Below are 24,236 nucleotides of genomic sequence, written 5' to 3'. Positions count from 1 at the left end.
AAGATATCATAGCTCTTCACCACTAAATACTTGAGGGTGTATTTTCTAAGAACAAGGATATTCTCTTATTTTAACACGAGGTTATTAATAAACCCAAGAAATTTAACATTGGTGTAATAATATCATCTAAAAACATTCCATATTTAAATTTTTCTAGTTTTCCCGGTAAAGTTCTGTAGCTTTTTGTTCTGTTTTTTAATACTGAATCACATGTAGTAAGTCCTCACTTAACAACGTTGTTGATAGGCTTGGAAACTGACTTTAAACAAAACAACCTGTAACAAACTAACTTGTTTTTTCTCATCAATGTTATAATAAAATGATGTTACTTGAGGACAGTTTCTGAGAACCTATTGACCATGGTAAGTGGTAATGTATTTCATTTGGTTGTCATGGTGTTATTTTAGTCCCCCCTAACCTAGAATGCTCCCCTTCCGCCTACCATATTTTATATCTCATGATACATGTTTGTGAAGAGTCCAAGCTAGAAGAAGAAAAGTTACTCAGGCCGGGCGCGGTGGCTCACGCCTGTAATCCTAGCACTCTGGGAGGCCGAGGCGGGTGGATCGCTCAAGGTCAGGAGTTCGAGACCAGCCTGAGCAAGACTGAGACCCCGTCTCTACTAAAAATAGAAAGAAATTATCTGGCCAAATAAAATATATATATAGAAAAAATTAGCTGGGCATGGTGGTGCATGCCTGTAGTCCCAGCTACTTGGGAGACTGAGGCAGTAGGATTGCTTGAGCCCAGGAGTTTGAGGTTGCTGTGAGCTAGGCTGACGCCACGGCACTCACTCTAGCCCAGGCAACAGAGTGAGACTCTGTCTCAAAAAAACAAAAAAAAAGAAAAGAGAAAAAATGAAAAGTTACTCAGAACAAGAGGCTTCCAACAGTCACCCTATAGGCCAGGTACACTTGTGTGTGTGTGATTTGTATTGTATGTGAAAATTTTATCTTATTGCCAGTGTTCGGATAGATTTCTGGCAACACTAGGCTCACATTCCACATGACTGTGGATGGCATGTGAGTGGCAAGCCATCCCTTTTAGTATTTGTCAGCTTGTACAGTATTGAATACACGTGGAACTAAAATGCTTTTTGGTGATATTCAGTTAAGTAACGCAGTCACTCTGACAGAATATTGAATCACATGGAATTGTGCAGCAATAAAATTATTCCCTTGTCAAGTCTTCACTCGAGATTGCTCCAAAGAGAAAGTCTCTTTCTGAGATAAAGCTGGCATTCTTTATTGCCCCCCTAACAGTCGCTGATCTCCACATCTGATAGGAGGATACTGGCCCCTGGCTGAGACCACTGTTTTGTTAGAATTTAATAGTGTTGTTTTCTTAGTACAATTATTAATGTCTTCTGGTTATGGCAGGTAATGTTGGTAAGTAATTGTATGTGTTATATATAAATAAAACAATATTAGCTATCTAATAATAGCTCTAATTACTTGAGTACCTGTTGTTCAATAAATATTTCCCTTAGATTTTTCTTTTTCTTTTTTTTTTTTTTGAGACAGAGCCTCGCTCTGTTGCCCTGGCTAGAGTGCCACGACATCAGCCTAGCTCACAATAACCTCAAACACCTGGGCTTAAGCGATCCTTCTGCCTCAGCCTCCCAAGTAGCTGGGACTACAGGCATGCGCCACCATGCCCGGCTAATTTTTTCTATATATGTTTTTAGTTGTCCAGATAATTTCTTTCTATTGTTTTAGTAGAAACGGGGGTCTCGCTCTTGCTCAGGCTGGTCTCGAACTCCTGACCTCAAGTGATCCTACTGCCTTGGCCTCCCAGAGTACTAGGATTACAGGCGTGAGCCACCACGCCCGGCCTATTTTTTTTCTTTGGTCATAAAAATTAAGGAGCTAGAAACTTTATTATACCCTTTAAAAAAATTTTTTTTTTGAGATGAGGTCTTGCTGTGTTGCCCAAGCTGGTCTAGAACTCCTGGCCTCAAGCAATCCTCCCAAGTAGCTGGGATTATAGGTATGTGCCGTTGCATTTAGCCCTTCTTATGTGTGAAGGAACAGAAGCTCAGTGAGGTTAAATGATGTGTTTGGCTAGCCAGAGGCAGTTGTGCACCTCTATGAGATAACCTCCAAGGCCATCACAGCCCTTTAGATTTGATGATCCTGTTAAGGTCAACACCTATAGGAAGTAGGAAGATGGCAGCACATGACTTTACACATGACATACTAGAGCCATCAAGGCAGGTGACAATTATGTGGGCATGGGGGGCTGAGAGAATATGGACCATGATTTAAATAATGTTTTTGTTTTTTTTTTTTTTTTTTTGTAAATTGTGAAAAGCTTTTTCAAAACAGTACTGCCTCAGAACACTTGGCAGTTGTGCTGTCTGCTGGGGTACACATAGGTACAAAGCTGAATGGTCCCGGGAAAGCATTTGTTTCAGATAGCCTCTAACTTTCTGAATAGTCTGGTGTGGGAACGGTCTGGTGTGAGGACTTCTATTATATAGTGACAAATTAACATAAGCATGTCATTGCCTTTTTTTAGCAAATGTAAAAGCAATCTTTTCTCCTTATGTATACCCTGCAGGAACAGCTTTCTCAAGTCCTCGATGCCATGTTTGAAAGGATAGTCAAAGTTGAGGAGCATGTCATTGACCAAGGAGATGATGGAGACAACTTTTATGTCATAGAACGGTAGGAGGAGATGGAGCTTTGCAATTGTGTGGCTGTACTTAATTGGATTCATGATTCAGGGGAGATGCTTTCACCTATGCTGTGTTCAGCCCAGAGAGGCCTAAGCCAGGTGAACAAGCTTCTCTAAGCCTTGTGAGGGTCCGCAGCCTGCCCCCTCTACCTGTTGCTTTCCTGAGTTCTCAAGACAACTCATATTTGAGGAACCACCATCTACAGCAGAAAATCTTCTTTACAGTTAGAGGAGGAGTACAAGACATGCTCTATAAATGTGATGTTATTTGCCAGTGTTCAAATAAATTGATTCCCTGAAGAATAGCCATAGCACTATATTGTTGTTTGGATCTTTGAACTCAAGCCTGATTTTACACATAAATACAGTATCCTGACCTCCAATCCCCTAGTCCCCTCTGGCTCTGTTCCAGGTATAAGCCGTGTTGTGAAAAATGAAATATTTGGGTTTGATCTTCTTGCCCTACTGAGTCCTAACTTCTTGAGCTATTAATATCCTCTTTAGCTTGGGATGGGTCCTTCTGATCCCCCTCAGTTCTGACAGGAACACCTTTACCAGAGTTGAAGGTGTTGCTTTACCAATTATCTTCCATTAATTTTTAAAATTTTTTTCTTTTGAAGTAATTTCAGAGTTATAGAAAAGTTGTACAAATAGTACAAAAACTTATCATCATCACAGGTTTCCCAACTTAATGTTCTTCTTTGCCTTATCAAGTTGTTTGAGAGTAAGTTGCAGATATAATGCCCCTTAATCGGGCCAGGCACGGTGGCTCATGCCTGTAATCCTAGCACTCTGGGAGGCCGAGGTGGGAGGATAGCTTGAAGTTAGGCGTTTGAGACCAGCCTGAGCAAGAGAGAGACCCCATCTCTACAAAAAATAGAAACATTAGCTGGTCATGGTGGTGCATGCCTGTAGTCCCTAGCTACTCGGGAGCCTGAGGCAGGAGGATCACTTGAACCCAGGAATTTGAGGTTTCAGTGAGCTTGGATGATGCACTGCACTCTAGCCAGAGCGACAGAGCAAGACCCTGTCTCAAAAAAAAAACAAAAACAAAAAAAACCCTTTATCTCTGAATACCTCAGTGTGCTTTGCCTAAAAGTAAGAACGTTCTCTCATTTATGTACAGAACAATTATAAAAGTCACAAATTAATATTTATACAATACTATATCCAATATACAGACCTTATTCAGATTTTTCCAATTGTTCTGAGGTTTTTGGTTGTTTGTTTGTTTGTTTTATTTTGTTTTTAGAGACAGAGTCTTGCTCTTGCTCTGCTGCCCAGACTGGAATGCAGTGGTACAATTATAGGTCATTGCAGCTTTGAACTCCTGGGCTCAGGTGATCCTCTTGCCTCAGCCTCCAGAGTAGCCAGGGCTATAGGTGCCTCCCACCACACCCAGCTAATTTTTTTATTTTTTGTGGAGATGGGACCTTGCTTTGTTGCCTAGGCTGGTCTTGAACTCTTGGCCTCAAGTGATCCTCTGCCTTCAACCTCCCAAAGTACTGGGATTAAATGTGTGCCACCACACCTGTCCATGTTCCCCTGATTTTTGAGGTTCTTTTAATATCCATCAAGTAGCTGTAGTAGATTCAATCGGTCCCCTTTCTTGTTGAGCCTTTGCTCATTTAGGTTGTTGAATAGAAAACTCTCCAACTCCCTGGGTAACCTTTGGGCCCTTGATACCTGTGACAAATTATTACAATTAAAGGTAATGTTTTATTTAAACAGTAAAGATGATATAAATGTCTTCTCAAAGAAAAGACTTTTCATCTTTATCTTTTATGCTAATTACTTCCTACCTAGAAATTCTGTAAGTAATGACAGAATAATTTTTTAAGTTACATCACTGTCTCTGGCAGCCAACTTTCCCCTTTGTCCCACTGTGTACTCCTCCACCAAAACAGAGGTCCCAAAGGGGACTTATGGTCTTGGAAATTAGCATCCACCTTCATGTGTTCACAACTTAAATATTGAAATGCCTATCTATAAAGGGAATGATCTGTTACATGTGTAAATGAAAGGGCTTATTTTTTGTACAGTGAAAGGAGTGATTAACAAATAGGAAAGACTGTCATATCAAGTAAAAAGGAATAGTTCCTGACCTCAAAAAGCTCACTGTCTAGTTGGGGAGACAAATGCTTAAATAGATAATTATTACATAATATGGTGGTAACAACAATGATTTTTTAAAAAATTCTCCCACTATTTAGAGGAGGACCTAAATGGAACAGGTCAAAAGAGGTTCTCTGCAGTGCTGCTGCCTGAAATGATTTGTATCACTCCCAAAGTTAAGTAGCTAGTGTCACCTGGAGGAGAGACTAAAAGCACTTCAGCATATTTACTCTGAATTCCGTGTTTCCCACTCATGACTTTATTACTTCTGCTTTGTCTATCAGACCTAGTACAGGTCGGCCTCCCTATTGAGTGGTGAGCTCCCCTGAGAGCAGGATTGATGCCACATATCTGATACTTGAATGGTTGGTTTTATTCTCTACTTTTCTTTTAATATATGATACTTAGTGATTTTTATCAGGCAAGTGGAGGATCTTTATAGGAAATTTAGAATATAAAAAAATTAAAAACAGGATAGAAAGCAATTTAGCCATAATCTCATTTCTATAGTGTATCCTTCTGTTATTTTTTTTTACATGCTTTACTGTTGAAGTCAGACTCCTCTCCCAAAATTTGGTTCAGATGTCAAGACTGATGATACTACATATACACTTAAAAGGGTATGAAGTGGTTTATTACTCACATAATGAGGCTTTTAGGTAGAGCAGGGCAGTCTCCCAAGCAGGTCCAAAAATGACTTGAGACAGTGGGGAAAGGTGACTGGCTTGTGATTTTAGGGTGGTTAGAAGGTGGGGCTGAATCAGGGTACTGTTACACATGGGCTAGCATGTGTGTTGTTTGAATTCCCCGTCAGCATCTAAGGAGGGAGCACCCAGGCTTTCTTATCAGCTTGCCCAGATATGGGGCAAAAGAGGAAGGGTGAGTGGAGTGATAGGATTTGATGTTTGATTATTGGTAGCTTTCAAGCTGTCAGTAATCAAAAATCAAAAATGGAGTTGAGACCAGGCAATGTGGCTCATACCTGTAATCCTAGCACTTTGGGAGGCTGAGGCGGGAGGGTCACTTGAGACCAGGAGTTGGAGAACAGCCTGGGAAACATAGTGAGACTCCATCTCTACAAAAAATTTAAAAAATAGCAGAGCTATTCAGGAGGCTAAGGCAAGAGGATTGCTTGATGCCAAGAGTCCTAGGCTGCAGTGAACTATGTTTGCATCACTGCACTCTACTCTGGGTGACAGAGACCCTATCTTTTAAAAGGTAAAAATTTTTTTTATTATTATTTTTTTTTTTTTGTCTTTAGTAAATTTTTCTTTTTTCTTTTTTTTTTTTTTTTTGGAGACAGAGTCTCACTTTGTTGCCCAGGCTGGAGTGAGTGCCGTGGCGTCAGCCTAGCTCACAGCAACCTCAAACTCCTGGGCTCAAGCGATCCTCCTGCCTCAGCCTCCCGAGTAGCTGGGACTACAGGCATGCGCCACTATGCCCGGATAATTTTTCTATATATATTTTTAGTTGTCCATATAATTTCTTTCTATTTTTAGTAGAGACGGGGTCTCGCTCTTGCTCAGGCTGGTCTCGAACTCCTGACCTCGAGCGATCCACCCGCCTCGGCCTCCCAGAGTGCTAGGATTACAAGTGTGAGCCACCGCGCCCGGCCAAAATTTTTTTTTAAATAAAATATTATGGTTGCTGCAACTTCCAGGAGGAGCTTGTACACCTGGTGCGGGACCTGTGGAGCCCAGATACTGTACTTGAAGTAGTGGGTGCACCAACGTGTCCTATGGTTTCCAGCACTGGTTTTGACTGCCACATTACCATTTTTTTACCCGAGGATTGGCTCTACCAAGTCGAATATGCTTTTAAAGCTATTAACCAGGATGGCCTTACATCAGTTGCTATCAGAGGGAAAGACTGTGCAGTAATTGTCACATAGAAGAAAGTACTTGATAAGTTATTGGATTCTAGCACAGTGACTCACTTATTCAAGATAACCAAAAACACTGGCTGTATGATGACAGGAATGACAGTTGACAGCAGATCCCAGATATAGAGGGCACACTATGAGGCAGCTAATTAGAAATACAGTATGGCTATGAGATTCCTGTGGACATGCTGTGTGAAATAATTGCTGACATTTCTCAGGTCTACACACAGAATACTGAAATGAGGCCTCTTGGTTGTTGTATGATTTTAATTGGTATAGATGAAGAATAAGGCCCTCAAGTGTACAAGTGTGATCCTGTAGGTTACTACTGTGGGTTTAAAGCCACTGCAGCAGGAGTGAAACAAACTGAGTCAACCAGCTTCCCTGAAAAAAAGTGAAGAAATTTGATCGGACATTTGAGCAGACAGTGGAAACTGTGATTACATGCCTGTCTACTGTTTAATCGATTGATTTCAAACTTTCAGAAATAGAAGTTGGAGTAGTTACACTTGCAAATCCTATATTCAGGATTCTTAACGGAAGTAGAGATCGACGCTTACCTTGTTCTCTAGCAGAGAGAGATTAAATGTTGTTGTTAGTTTACCAAATCCATGACACCACTTTCCTGCATGTTTGGCAGCAGCAAACCAACATTATGGAGGCCCCTAGATTAAGAAAGGAACTTCTCCCACTCCTCCTACTGCTGTGAAGTGGTTAGGACTCTGTATAAATAAAAACAATCCTTTGGCAAATAAAATACTCCTGTTAACCATCCCTGCAGTTAAATCTTTTGCAGTATCTTTGATTATATTATCTTTTTAGGAATGACTAGAAATGGAATTGCTGTGTCAAAGGGTCTTTTTAAGGCATTTGCTATGTTTTTAATTATCTTGTGGAAACTTTGAAGTTTATTTACCTCAGTGATGTGTTGAGTGCCTATTTCTCCAAATGCTTGTCATTTCTGAATATTTTTTCTTAGCAATCATTACCAATCAATAGGTAGAAAAGTATACTATGTGCTTTATTTTAATTATTTATATCCTAATTTTCAACAGAATATGAAAGAAAACCCATACAGTCATTTAAATACCGACAGAAAAGCATTTGACAAAATTCAACACCTTTTTGCAATAAAAATGCTTAGCAAACTAGCAAGAAAAGGGACCATCCCCATCTTGACCAAAGACATTTGTAAAAACCTATAGGCTGGGTACAACGGTTCATACCTGTAATCCCAGCACGTTGCGGGGCTGAAGCGGTAGGATTACTTGAGGTCAGGAGTTCAAGACTGGCCTGGGCAACATCAGAGTGAGACCTCATCTCTACAAAAAAATTTTTAAAAATTAGCTGCATATAGTGGCACACGCCTGTAGTTCTAGCTACTCAGGAGGCTGAGGCAGGAGGATCACTTGAGCCCAGGAATTCAAGGTTACAGTGAGCTATGATCATACCACTACACTCTAGCCTGGGTCACAGTGTGAGACTCTGTCTCAAAAAAACAAAATCTACATCTGATATTGTACTCAATGGTGAAAGACTGAATGTTTTCCCCTTAAGATCAAGAAGAAGACAAGGATGTCTGCACTCACTACTTGTATTCAATATTGTACTGGGGGTTCTATTTAATGCAGTAAGGCAAAGAAATAGAAGGGAGGAAGGGAAAGATGAGAAAAAGAGAGGGAGGCAGGGAAAGAAAGAACAAAGGAAAGGCAAGGTCATAGCATAGAAAGTCAATGTATAAAAATCTGGGTTTTTTTTTGTTTTTTTTTTTAACTCCATTGCCCAGGCCAGAGCACAATGGTACAATCATAGCTCACTGCAGCCTCGAGCTCCTGGGCTCAAGCAATCCTCCCACCTCAGCATCCCAAGTAGCTGGGACTACAGCTGCACAACACCATGTCTGGCTAAAAAAATTTTTTTAGGAGATGGGGTCTCACTCTGTTACTCAGGTCTCGAACTCCTGAGCTCAAGTGATCCTTCCACCTTCGCCTCCCAAATTGAGGACATTTTTATATACTAGCAAAATTCTGTTGGAAATCTCCTATGACAACATTTTATATGTACCTGCCAGTTCTTATATTAATTATCAGATGTAATTAATGAAATTGTTTCTTGTCATTCTTCCAGGGGAACCTATGACATTTTAGTAACAAAAGATAATCAAACCCGCTGTGTTGGTCAGTATGACAACCGTGGCAGTTTTGGAGAACTAGCTCTGATGTACAACACCCCAAGAGCTGCTACCATTGTTGCCACCTCAGAAGGCTCTCTTTGGGGACTGGTGAGTGAGAGAAACAGTTCTCCTTGTGTGGCACAGTTCGAATTCCACTTATTTCTGGGTCTCTGTCTTTGGGCTGTTGTTTCACAATATATTTAGTAGCCAGTTATCTGAAAGACATTGTGGAAGATCTTGTGCAAATGTATTTTTCCATTTCCCTAAAATTTGTCAGCGAACCATTTACTCCAAGTTACAAGGACATGGCTGGGTCTTCTGCCCTTATTGTAGTATACAGCTTACAACATTTTCTGTTTGTGTTTTTATCAGACAAGTGAAGAGAGAGGTGATAAAAAGAAGCAGCCCAGAAAAACAAGTATCATTGAAAGCTCTGCCAACAGTGTTTTCCATCTCTAGATATCCCAGGACCAACTTTTCTCTGTGTTCAGCTATTCACTTGTTCATTGATCTATGCCAATTTCCATGAAAGGGCCCTTTACTGTGACGTTGATGACATACTTAATTTAAATTAAGAGTGCTCCTGGCCGGGTGCGGTGGCTCACGCCTATAATCCTAGCACTCTGGGAGGCCGAGGTGGGCGGATCGTTTGAGCTCAGGAGTTCGAGACCAGCCTAAGCAAGAGCGAGACCCCATCTCTACTAAAAATAGAAAGAAATTATATGGACAGCTAAAAATATATATAGAAAAAATTAGCCGGGCATGGTGGTGCATGCCTGTAGTCCCAGCTACTCAGGAGGCTGAGACAGGAGGATCGCTCAAGCTCAGGAGTTTGAGGTTGCTGTGAGCTAGGCTGATGCCACGGCACTCACTCTAGCCTGGGCAACAGAGTGAGACTCTGTCTCAAAAAAAAAAAAAAGAGTGCTCCTAAAAGATGAGGCATACAGTGGCTTAAGAATATGGCCAGGGCCAGGCATGGTGGCTCACACCTGTAATCCTAGCACTCTGGGAGGCCGAGGCGGTAGGATCACTTGAGGTCAGGAGTTCGAGACCAGCCGGAGCAAGAGCGAGACCAGCCTGAGCAAGAGCAAGACCCCGTCTCTACTAAAAATAGAAAGAAATTATATGGACAACTAAAAATATATATAGAACAAATTAGCCGGGCATAGTGGCACATGCCTGTAGTCCCAGCTACTCGGGAGGCTGAGGCAGTAGGATTGCTTGAGCCCAGGTGTTTGAGGTTGCTGTGAGGTAGGCTGACGCCATGGCACTCTAGCCTAGGCAACAGAGTGAGACTCTGTCTCAAAAAAATAAATAAATAAATAATATGGCCAGGCACAGTGGCTCACATCTGTAATCCTAGCACTCTGGGAGGCCGAGGTGGGAGGATCACTTGAGACAAGGAGTTTGAGACCATCCTTAGCAAGAGTGAGGCCCTGTCTCTACCAAAAATAGAAAAATTAGTTGGGCATAGTTGTATGTGCCTGTAGTCCCAGCTACTCAGGAGGCCAAGGCAGGATAATTGCTTGAGCCTAGGAGTTTGAGGTTGCAGTGAGCTGTAATGACACCACTGCACTCTGGCCCAGGTGACTGAGCAAGACGCTGTCTCAAAAAAAAAAAAAAAAGCCGCATTGGTGCCAATTACTGGTTCAGGCAAGATGGAATATCACCATTTCTCACCAGTCTTCTTTCTTAAAACTAAAAAAAACCTATGGACATTATACAGCAAGTAAACAGGAAGACCTTGAAAGATAGAAAAAAGAAAGCAGGCAGACTGTCTAGGGATATTGGGATTTGAGAAAGGACATGACAGTGAGTTCCCTGGGTTTCCTTATTGCTTTCAATATATCCCAGATGAGATGCTAGAAAAGCCTGCAACCAAGATCTGCTAATAGGCACATATAAAAACATCCCCAAGAAAAGCTGGCTCCTTCTAGCCAAAGGACTAGGAAAATAGCAGCCTAGCAGAACCAAAAACCTTTTTTGATAATATCAGTTCTACTTTAACCAAATACCAAAGGAGAAACTGCTTCTACCTCCCCATATTATCAGTGGGCTAAGCAGGAAGCTGGACTTCCAACCCTACCCGGCAGCAAAGAGGCAAAATGAGGTGTGTACATGGTATTACTAGTTAGCACCCTGCTTTCCCTGCCAGGATAGTGTCAGTGGGACCCAGAAGGGAGCTGAACATGCACCCTGTACATATTCACTATACTTAAACAGGCTGAGTGCCTACAAAAATCATTTTGCAACATATCCAGAATGTCTTAAGGTATAATCAAAAATCATTTATCATACCACGAACAAGGAAATTCTCAATTTGAACAAGAAAAGACAATCAACAGATACCAATACCAAGATGATACAGATACTGGAATTAGCTGACAAAGATTTTAAGGCAACCATCATAAAGATGCTTCAACAAGCAATTGTGAATACACTTGAAACATAAAAAAAAAAAAAAAAAGGTATCATCAGAGAAATAGAAGATAGAAAGAGTAGCCAAATGGAAACTTTAGAACTGGAAAATATGATAGCCAAAATAAAACCTCATTGAAGCTGGGCACAGTGGCTCATGCCTGTAATCTTAGTACTTTGGGAGACTGAGGTAAGAGGATCACTTGAAGCCAGAAGTTCAAGACCAGCCTGGCAACATAGCAAGATCCTGTCTTTACAGAGAAAAGAAAAGAAAAAAAAATCCCAAGCATTTGTGGTTGTTTGGGAGGCTGAGGCAAGAGAACCCCTTGAACCCAGGAGTTTGAGGTTAAAGGGAGCTATAATCACACCACTGCATTTCAGTGTGGGTGGCAGAGCAAAATCCTGTCTCTTAGGGGGAAAAAAAAAAAAAAAAAAAAAAACTCATTGAATACGTTCAGTAGCAGAATGAATATGACAGAGAAAAGAATCAGTGAACTTGAAGATAGACCAATAAAATTACTAAATCTGAACAGAGAGAACATAAACTGAAATGAAATGAATGGAGCCTGTGGGACAATAATGAAAGATCTAGAATTTATATCATCAGAGTTGTAGGACAGGAGAAAGAATTGGAGCTAAAAAATTATTTGGAGAAATAATGACTCAAAATTCCCAAATTTGGTGAAAGATATAAACCTACAGATTCAAAAAGCTAATTGAAACCCAAGCAGGATAAACCCAAAGAAATCTGTTCCAATATACATCATAATCAAACTTCAGAAAACTAAAGACAAATAATCTTGAAAGAAGCTAGAGAGAAGCAATGCATTACCTATAAGGGAACAACAATTTGAATGGCAGGGAATTGCCTATCTATAGATGCTAAAAGTGGCACAGCATTCTTCAAGTGCTGAAAAAAAAGAACTGTCAACCACACTTCTATACCTCATGGAATGAAGGCATTCTCAGATGAAAGAAAACTAAGAGACTTTGTCACCAGCAGGCTTACTCTAAAAGAATGGCTAACAGAATTTCTTCAAACAGAAAAATTATAAAAGAAGGAAATCTGGAACATCAAGAATAAAGAAAACAACAGAAAGAGTAAATATGGGTAAATATCAAAGACTATCCCTCCCTTGAATTTTCTAAATTATTTTAGATGGTTGAAGCAAGAATTATGGAATTAATGACATCTCTGATGATGTGGTTCTCAATGTGTGTAGAAGAATTCTTTTTTTTTTTTTTGAAGACAGAGTCTCACTCTGTTGCCTGAGCCAGAGTGCCGTGGCGTCAGCCTAGCTCACAGCAACCTGAAACTCCTGGGCTCAAGCAATCTTCCTCCCTCAGCCTCCTGAGTAGCTGAGACTACAGGCGTTCACCACCACTCCTAGTTGTCTAGCTAATTTCTTTCTATTTTTAGTAGAGATGGGGTCTCTCTCTTGCTCAGGCTGATCTCGAACTCCTGACCTCAAGCGATCCTCCTGCCTCAGCCTCCCAGAGTGCCAGGATTACAGGCGTGAGCCACCACACCTGGCCAAAGAAGAATTATTTAAGATAATTATACTATAAAGGGGAGAGGGTCAAGGGACCTAAATGGAAGTAAAGGTGCTATGCTTCACTCAGAGTAGTAAGGTGTTGACACCAGTAGATGGTGATTAAGTTACATGTGTATAATTTGATACCTAGAGAAACCACTTAAAAAATCTATACAAAGAGATGTACTCAAAAGCTCTCTAAATTTGGCCAGGCACAGTGGTTCACACCTGTAATCCTAGCACTTTGGGAAACCAAGGCTGGAGGATTGCTTGAGGCCAGGAGTTCAAGATCAAAAATTCTCTAAATCAAACAGAATTCTCAAAAGGGTTCAGATAACCCACAGGGAGGCAGGAAAAGTGAAACAGAGGATCAAAAAACAGAGGGAACAACAGAAAACATACAATAAAATGATAGACTTAAGCCCTAGTAGATGAATAGTTAGTATAAATATATTAATAGATGGTCTAAATATACCAATTAAAAGATAGACTGGTAGAATGGATTTTTTTAAATGACCCACCTACATGCTCTCTATATACTCAAATATAATGATGTTGAAAGTATAGGGTAGAAATACTAATAAATACACTTTTCAAATATCAATCAAAAGAAAGCAGGACTGTCCCTACTGGGGCAAGGATTTAAAAAGAAAAGAAAGCAGTAGTGATTATATTAATATCAGACAGATTAGATTTCAGAGCAAAGAAAATTACAAGGACAAAGAGGAACATTACATAATAATGAGTCAATCTACCAAGAAGATATAGCAACCCTACATATGTATACACCAAACAACAGTTTGAAGATATGTAAAGCAAAAACTGATGAAACTGAAAGGAGGAATAGACAAATTCATAATTACAGATGATGCAGACTTTAATATCCATCTCTCAACAAATTGATAGAACTGCTAGACAGAAAAGCAGCAAGGATAGAGAAGAACTTAATGCCACTAATCAACAGAAGCTAACTGAAGTAGAACACTGCACACAACAACAGAATACACATTCTTTCAAGCTCACAGAACAGTCACCAAAATAGACCATATCCTGGGATATAAAACAAAACTTAAATTTAAAAGAATTAAAATCAGACTGAGTGTCTTTTCTAACTACAATGGAAAGAAACTAGAAATTACTAACAGAGGTGTCCAAACACTTGGACGTTAAAAACACATTCTTGAATAACTCAGTGGAAATTGAAAAAAATATGTTGAACTGTAAAACTACCTGCCTTGTTGCTGGGATATGGGGTATAAGTAGATGGCCATAAGAGAAGCAACTCCCTTAGTGCCTGTCACATGGTAGGTGCTCACAGAATGGTGGCACCAGCTCCCCACGGCCATGGTTGCTGCTCAACACCCCTCCTTCCTGAGGCTTCCTTTCTTTAGACCCCTGTCCTGCCTTTTTTACTTCCTAGCCTTATCTTTTGCAGTCTTTTCTTCCTCTTTCTGCTTTCTTAAGTGAGGTCAATGGCCCATTAAGATGCCTTTGCTCTTCTGCTTCATTCACTTGCTTTGCAGACCCTAAATCACCCAAAGCTTTAGTACCACCTCCAGGAAAGTAACTCCCAGAGGGTCATCTCCAGCCTGACTTCTTACTTATGCCTTGCAAGGCCTTGGAAATGCCTTCTGAGGCTGAAGCACGGAGGACCTGGTATTGTCACTGAGTTTTTCAAGTTGGATCCTACATTCCTGCTTTTACAGGAGGCAGCTGCCACATGGCCTCTACACTCAGTCTCTGCTCCTGCTCTCTCTTGCTTGAATGAAAAATCAATAGAAGATTTCCTAGGGAACTGTAGTCACAGGAGAGGGTAGCACTCCTTTTCTCTTTTGAACTTCAGAGCTGTTTGCTTGCCTCTGAACACTTGCTGCCTGTGGGAGTTTCCTCTTCATTGGTCCATTGGAAGCTCCCCAAAGGCTGTGTTGGTATCTGGTGCTTTTTTTATACCTTCCACAACCACAGTAACTAACCTTGCAAAGCATGAAAAGAGAGTTCTGGGAAGTGTGAAAGCATGCATAGAAAGGGTTGGAACCCAAATAAATAAGTCATTTTAAGAGATACCTGTTGTTTTCTCTTCAGCTAGAAATATTGCTTGCTATTGTAATTGTAATCTTTGTAACACTATAGGTGGATTTATAAAATATTATTTTTTTGACAATACCTACTCAAACATAAGGAAGAGAACTTTATAATTCCCATTTTCTCGATCTTTTTTTTTTTTTTTTTTTTTTTTTTTGAGACAGAGTCTCACTCTGTTGCCCAGGCTAGAGTGAGTGCCGTGGCGTCAGCCTAGCTCACAGCAACCTCAAACTCCTGAGCTCAAGGGATCCTCCTGTCTCAGCCTCCCGAGTAGCTGGGACTACAGGCATGCACCACCATGCCTGGCTAATTTTTTATATATATATTTTTAGCTGTCCATGTAATTTCTTTCTATTTTTAGTAGAGATGGGGTCTCGCTCTTGCTCAGGCTGGTCTCGAACTTCTGAGCTCAAACGATCCGCCCACCTCGGCCTCCCAGAGTGCCCATTTTCTCAATCTTAATTGTCCTGTTTCCACAACACTCTTGGCCTAGATTGGCCCTGAAAGCACATAGAAACTGAATTATAAAGACAATGGCATAATATTCCAAAGTATGAAAATAACATTTAAAATGATACGTGTTAACCTTGGGCTTCAAAAAGCAGTGGCAGATAATGCAGCCCATTAGAACAATCAGAGATTGAATGGCTCTTTTCAAGCAAACAGAGAGAAGAAAATGGGGCAGAAACTGGCTAAATGCCAGAGAACAGACATTATTTGTACAGCAGTTGAGGGAAGGAGAGTAGGGGTCTACCATCACTCACATTAGGAGTGTGAGTGACTTCTCTTGTTAAGCAGATGAACATGGCACAGGGTAGGGCCTGGGAATTTTTCAGGTAATGGAATATGAGCATGTGAAACCCATTTAGACACCTCAACTCAGTTGTCTTTGTGATTTCTCCACCCTACTATGGCCCCATAATCAAGAATGTTAAAATACCTAACCTACAGCTGAATATACCCTTACCCCCTTGTTGCTCTTTTTGATTCTGCCAGCCTTTAATATGTCATTAGTATACTTTCAAATAAGAAATCTTCATTCCTGACAGCCTGAGGTAGAAGGAAAGTACAGTTAACTTAGGTACAAATAAATGCTTACCCATTCAGGAGCCTAAGACTAAACAATTAACATTCTCCTCGCTGCATGTCCCTCCCCACACAGGTGTACACATATCTGAGAGGTGCCTGGCCATAGCTTTGGTTTTGTGTCTCCTGATCAGAATCCATGACTTGCTGGAGTCAAAGTACCTTTTATATTCCTGCCTTCTATCTTGAGTAACCCCCTATATTTCTTTATTAACTTAAATCCTACCCATCCTTCAGGTCCCAGACAAATTTATATTTTTACTACAAAATTGTCTTTGATCATTCCTGCGTATTGTGATCTCCCTCTCTCACATCAAAATTCCTTTCAAACTTGTCTTTTGCAGTTTTACCTAGCACATTCCATATGCTGTCTTAAACTGTAGGCTTTTTATTCTTATATATTGTCTACTGTCTCCTTCTTTTTTTTTTTTTTTTAAGACAGAGTCTTGGTCTGTTGCCCAGGCTAGAGTGCCGTGGTGTCAGCTTAGTTGACAGCAACCTCAAACTCCTGGGCTCAAGCAATCCTCCTGCCTCAGCCTCCCGAGTAGCTGGGACTACAGGCATTCACCACCATGCCCGGCTAATTTTTTCTATTATTTTAGTTGCCCAGCTAATTTCTTCTATTTTTTTTAGTAGAGACAGGGTCTCACTCTTGCTCAGGCTGATCTGAAACTCCTGAGGTCAAGCAATCCTTCCGCCTTGGCCCCCCGGATTGCTAGGATTACAGGCTTGAGGCACTGTGCCCAGCCTCTATTATCTCCTTGAGGGCAGGAATCATCTGGTTGTTTTATTTTCTCCTTTTTTTGGTAGGGTGTCGTTTCTTTTGACATTGTACAGTGACAATCAACTCACTGTTTGATTGGGAGTTTTTTGTCTTATGTTCTATTTATGACCCATAGGTGGCACCCATTGAGCACTAGACAGCAAGCAATAGCATGTGGGTCATGTGTCTGGCTCAGTCTACAAGAGTGGGTAGCACTCCTTTTCTTTCTTGAACTTCAGAGCTGTTTGCTTACCTCTGAGCGCTTGCTGCCTGTGGGAGTTTCCTCTTCATTGCTCCATTGGAAGCTCCCCAGGATCTTTTTCTTCCATTGATAACTCTGAGATTGAAGTATCATTAAACATTCAGTTGACACAGGAACTCACATCGTCCTCTAGTATTTGCTGTGGCCAGTTAATTAAACCATAGAAGTTCTTTTACACAGGCATTTACTAGTACTTTCATATTATTTCTTGTAGGACCGGGTGACTTTTAGAAGAATCATAGTGAAAAACAATGCAAAAAAGAGGAAGATGTTTGAATCATTTATTGAATCTGTGCCTCTCCTTAAGTCACTAGAGGTAAAAAGTCTATTTGAATAAGAGTGTTTGTGGGGATTGGGAAAAGCTATTGAAACTATTTCATTATTAGGTTTTCAAATCATACCATTCTAACCCAGTTCTGTGTTGCATAGATATTGTGACTTTCAGTTAAGGTCTTTTCCTTATAATTTGTCAGTATGTCCATTGTTACAGGTATCAGAACGAATGAAGATTGTCGATGTAATAGGAGAGAAGATTTATAAGGATGGAGAGCGCATAATCACTCAGGTGAGCATGGGTCTTGCACAGCTACTTTCCTGGAAGTCACCACCTGAAGGAGTAGCATCACTTGTCTCATAAAACTTCTGTGTCCTCCCACTGTTGAGAGCTCATTTTGGGAGGTAATAGGTCATACTTCCTGCAGAGTCCTCTGAAGCCTGTTGATGTCCATCTCACTGACATACGCAGATCTCTTGCTTCCATTCACTTTTCCTTGGCTTTTAGTGTTTGTTCTTTTAAATGTCATTTTCTTTTGACCATAAGTAAGCTTCATCCATTGCTATTAAATCCTGAAGAATGTTGGATGGTTGTACCCTCTACTTTCTCTATATTTGACACAAAGTCATCCTTTTGGCTAATCCAACACAAATTGGAATACTCAGTCTTCAGTGATTAATCAGATTTGTAAGATGTCTAGTATTTCTTTAGTTCTTTTTTCTCATGTTATTTTTGGACAATGTAAGATCCTGTCATTGTAACAAGTACTATGTAATAATTTTCTTTGTCCACTGTGTTTGCATTTTTACTTATATGTAAATAGTATTAGGGGATTTTCCTGGCATAAGCTTCTTTGCCTATGGTTCTGTTAAGAGCACTGGAAAGATAACCGGTTGGTCTAGGTTGGATGATATGCCTATCCTTGAACCCAATGCTGGGACTAGGAGGAGGAAGGACTCAGATCAGACAGGCCTGGGTCCTCTGGATGGAGCTGGCCCCACCCGAACCACAAGGATTAATCAAACTTTCCATTATAGGGGAGAAAGACGCTCCCACTGGAAGAGATAAAAGACTAACAAAAAATATGATGTCTACTCTAAGTGACATTGCTGAATGTCTTTGTTTTCTAGGAGCCCTTACTGGCAATAATTCTTTTAATTAGAAATTGGTTTGATTCTGTAAACATTAAGATAGATAAGTAGGACCAGATGTGATAAGCACTATAATTGAAGGACCATATAAATGACAGTAAGAACATAGAAAACGAAGTAATACATATGGTTTCATGGAGGAAATGCGATTTGAGGAGGGCTTAAAGGACAAGTGCAATTTCAGCAATTGGGGACAGGGAAAGGTCTTTCAAGGCAAGAGAACGATATGAACAAAGGCCAGTGGTGTGAGCTGTGTTTCAGGGCAGGTATCCTGGTATGGCAAAAATGTAGTCTTGAGTTACAGAAATGGGAGATGTTGACTAGCTACACTAGCTTCTAAACCTGAGGTGCTTTAAATAATATTCAAATGAACTCTCCCACCTCGGCCTCCCAGCATACTAGGATTATCGAGCTCTACCTCATTTTGGTTTTAATATGCATTTACTGAATGTCTAATAATATTGAGCATCTTTTCCTCTGGTTTCTTGCCATCCATATGTTTTCTTTGGTGGAATATCTAAACATATCTTTTGCCTATTTTATTTTATTTTTTTTTTTTGTTAGAGACAGGGTCTTGGTCTATCACCTAGGCTGGAGTACGGTGGCACGATCACAGCTCACTACAACCTTGAACTCCTGGGCTCATGCAGTCTTCCTGTCTCAGCCTCCTGAGTAGCAGGGACTACAAGAACAAGCCACCTGTGCCGGCTGATTTTTAAATTTTTTGTTAAAATGGGGTCTTGCTATGTTTCCCAGGCTGGTTTCCAACTCCTGACCTCAAGCAATCCTACCCCAGCTTGCCATAATGCTGGGATTATAAGCGTGAGCCACCACACCTGGCTTTGCCCTTTTTAAATTTGAGTTTGTTGTCTATTTTATTAAAGCCCCAGTGTATCTATAATATTATTATTTCAGTATCTTAAGTGATGTAATCTTTTACATTTTTGTACTAAATCTTTAAAATCTAATCTGTATTATACATTTAATAACACATCTAAATTTATACTGGCCACACTTTAAGTGCTCAGCCACATTTGACTAGTGGATACCATATTGAGCAGTTTAGTTCTAAACTTTCATAGTTTTTAGCTCTTACTTTAGGTCTATGATCCATTTTGAGTTAATTTGTATATATGGTGTGAGGTTAGGGTTTGCATGTGGATATCTAGTTGTGCCAGCACCATTTGTAAAAGAGGTTATCCTATCCTGTTGCCTTGACACCATTGTTGAAAAATCAATTGGCCATATATGTTTGGGTCTATTTCTGGTCTCTTCTGTTGCATTGATCTCTGTCTGTATGCCAACAGTACACTGTCTTGATTATAAGAGCTTTATATAGTAAGTCTTGAAATCAGATCATTTAAACCCTCCAGGTTTATTCTTTTTCATAGTTTTTTGCTATTCTATATAAATTTTAGAATCAGTTTTTGAATTTTTACAAAAAAAGCTTGCTAAGATTTTGTTGTGATTATGTTGAATATATAGATCAATTTGGGAAGAATTGACATCTTAATAGTTAAGTCCGATTCATGAGCATATCTCCATTTATTTAGGTCTTCTTTAATTTCTCTATAATGATTTGTAGTTTTCAGGTGTGGTGTTCAGGTCTTGGCCATCTTTGTTAAATTTATCCCCGGATATTTAATATTTTTGACACTATTGTAAGTCGTTTTGTTTTTCAATTTCCAATTGCTTGTTGCTAATGTATAGAAATACGACTGAATTTGTATATCGAGCGTGTGGTATTCTATAATCTTGCTAAACTCACTTATTCTAGTAGCTTTTTTTTGGAGCTTCCTTGGAATTTTTTTTTTTTTTTTGGAAACAGGATCTCACTCTGTTTCCTGGGCTAGAGTGCAGTGGTGTCATCATAGCTCCCTGCAACCTCAAACTCCTGGGCTCAGATGATCCTCCTGCCTCAGACTTCCAAGTAGCTGGGAGAACAGGTGCATGCCACCACACCCAGCTAATTTTTCTCTTTTTTGTAGAGCTGGGGTCTTGCTATGTTGCTCAGACTGGTCTCAAACTCCTGGCCTCAAGTGATCCTCCCACTTCAGCCTCCCAAAGTGCTGGAATTACAGGCAATCTGTATACCTTTATATTTTTATATTTTGTCTTATTGCATTGACTAGGACCTTCAATACAATATTGAATAGGAAATGATGAGAGCTGACTGACATCCTTAGCTTGTTCTCAGTCTTGGGGGAAGCATTCAGTCTCCTCCCCCCCGCCCCCCCAGACAGAGTCTCGCTCTGTTGTCCAGGCTAGAGTAAGTGCCGTGGCATCAGCCTAGCTCACAGCAACTTTAAACTCCTGGGCTTAAGCAATCCTTCTGCCTCAGCCTCCCGAGTAGCTGGGACTATAGGCACGCACCACCATGCCTGGCTAATTTTTTTATATATATGGTTTTTAGTTGGCCAGATAATTTCATTCTATTTTTAGTAGAGGTGGGGTCTCACTCTTGCTCAGGCTGGTCTCAAACTCCTGACCTCGAGCTATCCACCAGCCTCGGCCTCCCAGAGTGCTAGGATTACAGACGTGAGCCACCGCGCCCGGCCTAAGCATTCAGTCTTTAACTGTTAAGTAGGATGTTAGCCACAGGTTTGGGTTGTTTCATTTTGTTATGTTAGAGATGGGGTCTCACTATTTTGCGCAGACTGTTGGAATGCAATGGCTATTCACAGGTATAATCATACCGCCCTACAACCCCAAACTCCTGGGCTCAAGTGATCCTCTGTCTCAGCCTCCTTAGTAGCTAGGACTGCAGGTGCTTACCACTGCACCTGGCTTGCTGTAGGTTTTTTTAATAAACACTTGTAATTGGGTTGGGAGAGGTCCCTTCTATTCCTAGTTTGCTGAAAATGTTTGTCATGAAAAGGTGTTGAGTTTTCTGAAATGCTTTTGGTGCACTGTTGAGATGTTCACCTGGCTTTCCATTTTTAATTTATTAATGTGGTGAATTACTTTTATTGATTTTTGAATATTAAACCAAACCCACATCCTAGCATGAATCCTATTTGGTCATGGTGTATTATCCCTTTTATTTGTTACTGGGTTTGACTTGCTAAAATTTTGGTAAAGATTTTTGTGTTTGCTCATGAGGGATATTGATCTGTAGTTTTCTCTCCTTGTCTTTGTCTGGTTTTGGTATCAACAAGACTGCCAAGTGATTTCAATGTTAGGTAAGTTTTGAGAACCACAGCTCTAGATCATTCTAAGACTGGATAATGCCTTCATATTAAGAATGCTTAATGGGAAAGTTTGAGAAGTACTCTCAGAAGCTTTTGAGAGGAAGAATGACACAATGATAATTGTATTTCCAAAGCATAGTTCTAACATCAGTTAAAAATAAATTGGCTTTAGTTTATTAAGTAATCAAGGAAATGAAAATGGAAAACCACGATGAGTAGCCATATTAATACCCATTTCCTTAACAAAAAGTAGGAATCTGAGAATTCCAAGTGATATAGCGGGAACTTTATTTGCTGTTAATAGAATAACTTAGCTGAAGCCCTTTGAAGAGAAATTGGAGCTTATCCTATAAAGTTTCTTTTATTCTATAACTCAGAAGTTTCTTTCTTTGATTTTTTCAGAGAAAAACTCTTACACCCTAAAAATCACCCCACTCCTATGAGTTCCTTCCCAGTCATAGCCCCTCCTACCTCCCTATCCTAACTTTTATGATAGTCATGTATTTGCTTTTCTTTATAGTTGGTTTTTTTTTTTTTTTTTTTTTTTGAGACAGAGTCTCACTCTGTTACCCAGGCTAGAGTGCCGTGGTGTCAGCCTAGCTCACAGCAACCTCAAACTCCTGGGCTCAAGCAATCCTCCTGCCTCAGCCTCCCAAGTAGCTGGGACTACAGGCATGCGTCACCATGCCCGGCTAATTTTTTCTATATATTTTTAGTTGTCCAGCTAATTTCTTTCTATTTTTAGTAGAGACGGGGTCTCGCTTTTGCTCAGGCTGGTCTTGAACTCCTGAGCTCAAACGATCCACCCGCCTCGGCCTCCCAGAGTGCTAGAATTACAGGCGTGAGCCACCATGCCCGGACTTCTTTATAGTTTTTAACACTAAACAATATGGCTAAGTCTTAGGGGGATTTAAAAATTGCCAAGGACAATTAGAATTACATATAGTGTATGTATTCTTTTATTTGTGTCTTGCTTCAATTGCTCATCCATATGTTTATATATAGCCATAGTTTGTTGGTTTTCATTGCTATATAATATTCTAATGTGTGAATATAAACTATTTACCTTTCCTTTGCTATTAGACATTTGGAGTGTTTCTGATTTTTAGCTATTATGAACAAGGTAATTCATAACTATCTTGGGTAATTACATTGATTAATTTGATTTTCAAATGGTAAAGCAACCTTGCCTTGCTGAGAAAAGATTAAACCAACATGGGGCAATGCATCTACCCTCAAGCACAACTCACAAGTAGAAAACAGGCTGCAGAAAGAAGCTAATAGCATGATGCTGCTGCAGAGTTACAGCAGTAAGAGCACAGCTATCCAAGGAGACTTAAGATGAGAGTCTCCAAATGCTGAGGATTAAAGTTTATAGATAAGATTGAAACAATTATATTCCCAGACTTGAGGGATATAGGGAAATTTCTAACTTTAAAATGCCCACAATAGAAAAGACTGAAAAATAAAGTGCTAAATATCCAACCCACTTGGGGCTTTGTGTGGTTGTCAAAGGACATGAAGTCTTATGAGTACTTAGAAGAATATAGATTCTCACTGAAGACATAAGACCTACGTGGAATAAGAGAACACATGATTAGTATTCAATTATCTAGTGTAGATGGTCATTGCTTTAGAAGTTAATAGTGAGGGGTCAGAAACTGAAGTGTGCCTAAAAGACTCTTCTCCCGTACCTGCTTGCCTAATTTGCACCTTCTTCTAGCCTTTGTTCATAGCTCACCTTCTCAGTGAAGCACTGTTGTATATGGTAGCCATCCCTCCCCTAGCATTCATATTCCCTGCTCTACTCTTCTCCTGTAGCACTCATCACCTTGCAAGTCAACAGTATAATTTACTGATTGAATATGATGATTGATTGTAGTTTGTTTACCCTGCCAGACTGTAAGTTCTACCAGGGCAGTACAGGGATATTTGTTTTGCCCACTGATATATATATCTCACATGCCTAGAACAGTGCCTGGCACATAGTAAGTACTTAGTAAATTATCTGTTGAATTACCTGAATGACTGTTTCAACCACGTTTAAAATCAAAATAAGCAAAGGAAAAGCCTGAGGCTCATAAGGGTAATATCATAGCACCTCCCTCACCGAGGCAGAGCCTTCTAGATCTATGCTGTCCTGCTGAGGGCTGTGTTTGGTGGTCAAGATTATCGCTGGATTCCATATACTAGGAGTCACCTTGACACTGTCCTCAGCAATCTTGGCTACTGGTCCCTGTTAGAGGTTTTAGTAGCAGACCAATGTGCACAATCAGAAAAGCAATGCTCTGTGCATTTGGCAACCTGGTATATTCATGGAGATAAATCTGAATATTCCATGTTAAGAGGTGGGAGATGTATTAGTTGGATTGATGTCCCCAGTGACCAGTATTCTTGTGTTTTGTTCTGAATTTGTTAGCTATTGATTCATTTATGGAGTTGGAAAATAAATACAAATCAGAGCTCAAACAGTAAGAAAACAACCTATTTCTGTATTCCCCTTTAACACTTTGTATGGCTCTGACCTGACTTCCTCTCTTCTTTCAGGGTGAAAAGGCTGATAGCTTTTACATCATAGAGTCCGGTGAAGTGAGCATTTTGATTAGAAGCAAGGTGAGTTTATGT

General features: G+C 40.2%; 1 protein-coding gene and 1 pseudogene across 3 annotated transcripts in view; both read left to right on the top strand.

Moving 5' to 3' along the window:
- Positions 1–24,236, top strand: part of PRKAR2A (protein kinase cAMP-dependent type II regulatory subunit alpha) — a 93,920-nt gene that overhangs the window by 62,904 nt on the left and 6,780 nt on the right. For 2 of the 3 annotated variants that reach the window (XM_069473620.1, XM_069473618.1), the window contains 5 exons: positions 2,563–2,669; positions 8,804–8,957; positions 17,210–17,311; positions 17,486–17,560; positions 24,159–24,224. In XM_069473620.1, the coding sequence (XP_069329721.1) occupies positions 2,563–2,669; positions 8,804–8,957; positions 17,210–17,311; positions 17,486–17,560; positions 24,159–24,224 (504 nt within the window). The remainder of the gene's footprint in view (positions 1–2,562; positions 2,670–8,803; positions 8,958–17,209; positions 17,312–17,485; positions 17,561–24,158; positions 24,225–24,236) is intronic. The other variant, XM_069473619.1, reaches the window with a different exon arrangement.
- Positions 6,533–7,262, top strand: LOC138387781 (proteasome subunit alpha type-6 pseudogene; annotated as a pseudogene).

Source organism: Eulemur rufifrons, chromosome 7 (genome assembly GCF_041146395.1).
Source record: "Eulemur rufifrons isolate Redbay chromosome 7, OSU_ERuf_1, whole genome shotgun sequence".
NCBI lineage: Eukaryota > Metazoa > Chordata > Mammalia > Primates > Lemuridae > Eulemur > Eulemur rufifrons.
The sequence above is the reverse complement of the archived record's forward strand: the minus strand, read 5'-3'. Positions and strand labels throughout refer to the sequence as shown.